The sequence below is a fragment of the Limulus polyphemus genome, unplaced genomic scaffold (assembly GCF_000517525.1).
Source record: "Limulus polyphemus unplaced genomic scaffold, Limulus_polyphemus-2.1.2 Scaffold1271, whole genome shotgun sequence".
Taxonomy (NCBI): domain Eukaryota; kingdom Metazoa; phylum Arthropoda; class Merostomata; order Xiphosura; family Limulidae; genus Limulus; species Limulus polyphemus.
In genome coordinates, this window is record NW_013666881.1 from 253,124 (window position 1) to 259,702 (window position 6,579).

At 35.6% G+C, this 6,579-nt stretch overlaps 1 protein-coding gene across 1 annotated transcript in view; it reads left to right on the forward strand.

The window, feature by feature from the left end:
- LOC106462871 (glypican-5-like) overlaps positions 1-5,574 on the forward strand; it is a 67,293-nt gene extending 61,719 nt beyond the window's left edge. The window contains exons 4-6 of the mRNA XM_013922837.2: positions 1,789-2,048; positions 4,675-4,798; positions 5,410-5,574. Of these exons, the coding sequence (XP_013778291.1) occupies positions 1,789-2,048; positions 4,675-4,798; positions 5,410-5,574 (549 nt within the window). The remainder of the gene's footprint in view (positions 1-1,788; positions 2,049-4,674; positions 4,799-5,409) is intronic.
- The last annotated feature ends 1,005 nt before the right edge of the window (positions 5,575-6,579 follow it).

Genomic DNA, 6,579 nt, shown 5'->3' on the forward strand with positions numbered 1-6,579 from the left:
TAACCACACCACCCTATACAACAATAAATAAGTTTCCTGCTTAGCTCTAATTTCGGGGGCGTCGCCAGGAGGGGGGAGGGGAAAGGGCGTACGAATGAATCCCCTTTTGGACCAGAAATAAACATTAATTCCACCAGCCGCTTGCAGGTTAACAGCGAAACGAATATTCTTAACACAACCATAACGGATAGTCCTCGAGTTGCCTTGAGCGAAATTCAACAAAACAAATTTACTAGAACTACTGCAATGACAACTAAAATATAATTAGATTAGGCACATCATAAGATTGACAGTTAATGTCGTTATTAGCTTTTCAATCCGCCACAAAACTCTTATCAGTAGTTCAAAATTAGGGACGGAAGTACCCGAAACCTATGTTAGTTCGTGAATACTATCTGGCCATTTAACAAACGTGTGCATTCCTTATCGTTCAGATAAAAATATCAATACAATATTAATCTCTTTAAATAAGGGAGGACGTAAACCATATAGTTTTTTAGAAAGAAGTCTTTTTAAATCTTAACTACTTAACGACCTGTTTTTTTGCACCAAGCTATGTATATTCGCCTTAGTTTCCACAAAAGTAATTATATGTGTCTGTAGTAATTTGTGTAGTAATGGAAGTATGTTCACAAAAGTAATTATATATGTCTGTAGTAATTTGTGTAGTAATGGAAGTATGTTCACAAAAGTAATTATATATCTCTGTACTAATTTGTGGAGTAATGAAAGTATGTTCACAAAAGTAATTATATATGTCTGTAGTAATTTGTGTAGTAATGGAAGTATGTTCACAAAAGTAATTATATATGTCTGTGGTAATTTGTGTAGTAATGGAAGTATGTTCACAAAAGTAATTATATATGTCTGTGGTAATTTGTGTAGTAATGGAAGTATGTTCACAAAAGTAATTATATGTCTGTACTAATTTGTGGAGTAATGGAAGTATGTTCACAAAAGTAATTATATATGTCTGTACTAATTTGTGGAGTAATGGAAGTATGTTCACAAAAGTAATTATATATGTCTGTAGTAATTTGTATAGTAATGGAAATAAGATGTTAGCAATATTTGTCTAGTTCAAAAAACAAGAGTTTGTTTGTTTGTAATTAAGCACAAAGCTACACATTGGACTATCTGTGTTCAGCTCACCACGGGTATCGAAACCCAGTTTCTAGTGTGATAAGTCCGCAGACATACCACTGTGCCACTAGGGTCAGAAGCAAGAGGGAATCCTCATTAGCCTCGACTTGACATTATTTTAGGCAGGATTAGAGTAAATTAATCTATGAGACTTTTTCTTTTCTTTTTCTTAGCTATATTTTAGTGCGCCACTAATACCAAGCGTGAGGCTCGCGTATATCCGATTCGATTTTATTACTCAACAGGATCTCTACCAGTCTACCCTCACATTGAAATTCTTTTAGGCAGGATTAGAGTAAATTAATCTATGAGACTTTTGGCGTGGTCAAATACATCAATCGAAAGGGTGTGACCTCCTGAGTCCAAAATTTTAATTATATCTCAAACCAATCAAGAGATGATGGAGCCAGGAGCTAAAAGTTTGAACTTGAAAAACTCGGAGCCATACTATGAGCTGCTATACCGTGGCTGATTATTTCACGAACATGATTTTGTATTGGGATTTGTGCACATTTGATCACGCAATTCAGCTCTACATTATTATTTTATCTATTGTTTCAATGCTGATAGATCCTCTAAACAAGTTACGCTTTCTAAGTCTACAAATGAATATGATAACTGTTTATGTTTCTCTCTCTCTCTTAGGTTCAGCAACACTGTGATAACCACCGACGTTCAGAACGGTCAACTCAACCAACTTTAGCGCCCCCCAGCCAAGATTCAGCCACCCCGGCCACCACTTCGAGCAGTTTTAAGCCTACTCTGTATCAAGACCTTAAGACTTTCGTTCAAAAAATTGCAGAGTTCAAAGGTTATTACGGTTATCTGGCCGATTCAGTGTGTGACGACCGCACGTGGGCCTCACGAGGGGAAATGAATTGTTGGAATGGTTATAACGTTGGGGAGTAAGTAAAATATAAATGATTAAGATCTTTGGTGTGACTATAAAATGTGTAGTAACAACATAAGCAAAGGTGAACATAAATCCCAGCATGCAATAGATGCCTAAGCGAAGGCTTATTTCGGGAACAAAATTACTCAATATATATGTTGAAAAGTTTCTAGTTTTTGGCAATTAGAAACAGGTTCTTTATTCAAAAACTGAGATGTTTCGGGAACTTTTTACCTCCCAACTAATCAGAGAAGAATGTTAGATCATGTGACCAAAACCTATTCCATGTCAAAAAATGGTTTCCAAAAGAGCAATACATTTTCTGGAAACATTTTGTATGGGTATACTAAAAAGTTTCTAAAAATTTACGTTTTCTTCTTTTTTGTTTCTGAAATATAGTTAGGCTTAAGTTAGCCCAAAAAAGTACGGGTATCTGAAATGTAGCTACCTTTTGTTTCGGAAATATAGTTAGGCTTAAGTTAGTCCAAGAAAGTACGGGTATCTGAAATGTAGCTACCTTTTGTTTCTGAAATATAGTTAGGCTTAAGTTTGCCCAAGAAAGTACGGGTATCTGAAATGTAGCTACCTTAAACATACCTAGGCGTTTATTTTCCTAAGTGCAAATCTACATAATGGTCTATGTGCACTCTGTCTACTACGGGGAATCTAATTCCTGATTTTAGTATTGTAAACTCGTAAACTTACCTCTCACCCACTAGAGAGAGAACACCTAGGCGGAATGGTTTACTTTGGCTGTCAATGTGCAGAGAGACATAATCTGTTTATTCAAACGTATTGTTTGTACAATAAAGAAAACACCAAACTGCAAGATTATTATTTTTTTTCTCGTACGGTTTACATGTTAGTTAAGCTGAAAGTTTCTTGCTTAATAAAATGTGTCAAGTTTCATCAAGCTATGTTTGGTTAGTGAAACTCCAAGAAAGAAACAAGAAGAGAAATACCTCTTTTTTTTTCGTACAATTGAAAATATTATTGTCATCAAACTCAAATTTTTGGTTTATTTTTTTGAAAATCCGACATAGTTTTGTCAATCAGATATACATTTCAGTTGCTTATAACTTTACCTTATAAATGACATAATCTACATCCATTCACTGCCGCAATATATTCTCCACACTTAAAGCTATGAATGTGTTATAAGAGGGACAGTCAAACCCTTGCCATGGGGGTTAGGGTGCTTCCGACAGACGCCAGATAGTTGGTGTTAATAGCTTATTCATAAATACAGGATGATTATTTTCCTCTGATATTTTGATATAAAGATTTAAGACTGACATAACCATCTTAAGCTGACCGTATGTCGTGTAATATTTTATTGTTTATCAGTTTTATGATGCAAAGCATCGAGAGCATTCTGGTTTAGTTGTATTTTGGTTATTGCTAAGCACAAAGCTACGCAATGAGCTATCTGTGCTTTGCCCACCACGGTATCGAAACCCGATTTTTAGCGTCGTAAGCCTGCATTTCGAGAAAGAAGTGACACTATAGAATATTGGGGGTGCGTAATACATAAAGAAACCCATATTATGAATTATAATGTCTTAAAATCACATGGGAGAAGTTTTTTAACAGAGGCATATTAAGGATCATAAGTAGCGCTCAGAAAAGATTTGACAAGAGGAGATAATTTGTGTGTTTAAGTTGATCTCTGTAGGTCTTAACCTAAATCTTTGAATTTTTCTTCGTTGAAGGATTTATTTACTCATGATACTTGGAAATTGTTGCCAAGTTAGCTTGAACTGCAACGTAAAATTAATCAATGACGAGTAGTTTGTTTGTTTGTAATTAAACATAAAGCTACACAATGGGCTATCTGTGCTCTGCCCACCACGGGTATCGAAATCCGGATTCTAGTGTTGTAAGTCCGCAGACATACCGCTGTGCCGCTGGGGGGGGGGACAATGACGAATAGACTACTCAATCAAGTTTACGGGAAGAACCATCAACGAGATTACACAACACGTGTTCAGGAGATTCTAATATCTTTTCCAAGCGTATTTTTACGTTTCCATCAGTAGATGAAATCGCTTATTCCAAGTCAGAATCTAAATGTTCAAAATGGTTTATGTTTTTTATTATTTTTCCATCAAATGTTCATATTAAACCACTTGTTAAATCCTTATTGTCAATAAATGTTCTTCCATTCTACAGTTTTTTATGTCTCTCGCCGTCATCTTTATCGGATTGATAATGGATTCGTGTAATTTAATTGTACATTTTATAACAGTTTGTATATTGCATCGTCATGATCTTAAGTCACCTTCGTAGTTTTTAGGAACACAAGCGACTACGTAATTTGTATCGCATTTAGCAAGACGTTTCAACTCTGTTTTTTTTTCCAAAGATTAATAAAATAATGTAAGAAAATATATTGTTACTACATAATTAAAATCTTAATAACACATGAAATTTAAATGGTTTTGTTTGTTGACCCGGAAAGCGTTCAATGTAAAAAGTATTTTCTTTCTATTTTATAATGTTGCTTTAAATAGTCGTGACTATTTTCATTTGAAAATTGAAGTGGATATATGCGTATGTTTTCAATGTTAACTTTTTTATTCTTTAAATCGAACAAACGTAATATTTATACTAATATAAATAATTCGTTTTACTTCAAGATACAAAAAGGCTATAGCGGGCATTGGAATAGGCGCACAGAAATATAATCCTGAATTTTCCACGAAAGTACAACGAGATGTGACGATATCTTCCCTGGTGGATAAACTAGTAAACATGAGAATGGTAAGGACGCTATTCAGTTAAAAGTTGTAAAAAAAAAGAAAGTATTTCAAAGTAATCTGTATTTGGTTTAATGGATATACAACTCGACTATCATAGAAGGAGTGTAATGTCAGACTTTGGGCAACATAACGTGATGAAATATCACAATAAAAAAAATGCTTATACTTTTTAAAATTATTAATAACTCCACCAAAAGTTTGTTTTGTTTTGAATTTCGCGCAAAGCTACACGAGAGATATCTGTGCTAGTCGTCCCTAATTTAGCAGTGAAAGACTTGAGAGAAGGCGGCTAGTTATCACCACCCACCGACTCTCGGGCTACTCTTTTACCAACGAATAGTGGGATTGACTGTCAGATTATAATGCCCCCACGGCTGAAATGACGAGACTACGGTGGGTGTTTATTTAGTCACAAAATGGTAACTTCATTTTCCGTTTTATATATATAGACTACAGTGAGTGTATATTTAGATACATAAATATAGATTTGAAGTGGTGACAAGCTCCCCTAAAGAACAACGTAGAGAAGAAGAGTCAGAATCTGATGTATCATATTTTTTGGATATGTAGAAAATAAATTATCGGCTATTTATATCTATTTGTTTCTTTTAGCTTCTGGATCATCAGATAACCAGGACCCCAATGGCAGAGTCGTTGATCGTTCCAGAAACAGGAAGTGGCGATAGCAGCACCATCTGGAAAGAAAGCGGTATCCAAGACGATGAAGACTATTATTATCACGGATCTGGCAGCGGCTACTTTCGGGGTATGTTCTAAATTAAATGATGTACGGTGGGTTTTCAATATATCATGCAGTAATAACTTATTAATGTAATATACTCTTAAAAAAAACACGTACAGAGAATAGGCTTATTCATCCTGTTTGTAGATGAAACCCAGCCGACAATCTTTCTTTATAAATTATTCTATAATAGCGTCATAACAACTCTCCCGACTTCTTAGTTTGAGAAGCAAAGTAAAGCATGCGACCTTGACATTGTTAACGTTGGACTTCTGCGCATGCACTAGCTGTCTTGCTATCTTAACGCAGCATGACTTGCGCGGTTTTACTAGTTGTGCAAGGTTAGGCATGCAGAATTTGCGTAGCATGACATGATTGAGACTAGACATGCAGAGTTCTCGCAGCATGGGACTAGAAAGTTGCCGCAGCGCAAAAACAACAACAATAAACAAAAGGTAAAATAATAATAAACATAAAAGACACATTTCCTTGTATAATTTTATCTACACATCTTTAGTTTTATGACTGGTCATGTAATGCATGACTTGCATGCCCTGACTTCACGCCACTAGGTCATCTCTCGGAGTGGGAATTTTAACCCTTTATATCCCAGGTGGCCACATCTTCTCACCCCAGAAGGTACTGTTTGTGGTATGCTTTGTACACAATACAACTGGTCGAAGTATCTTTGGCACCAATGTTTGTGTTCTCACTTAACCTTCGTTCTCCCCTTTCATTTCCCGTACTGATTTTCTCAATACAACTGGTCGAAGTCTCCTTGGCACCAATGTTTGTGTTCCCACTTAACCTTCGTTCTCCCCTTTCATTTCCCGTACTGATTTTCTCAATACAACTGGTTGAAGTATCTTTGCCACCAATGTTTGTGATCTCACTTAACCTTTGTTCTCCCCTTTCATTTCCTGTACTGATTTTCTCAATACAACTGGTTGAAGTCTCTTTACCACCAATGTTTGTGATCTCACTTAACCTTCATTCTCCCCTTTCATTTCCTGTACTGATTTTCTCAATACAACTGGTTG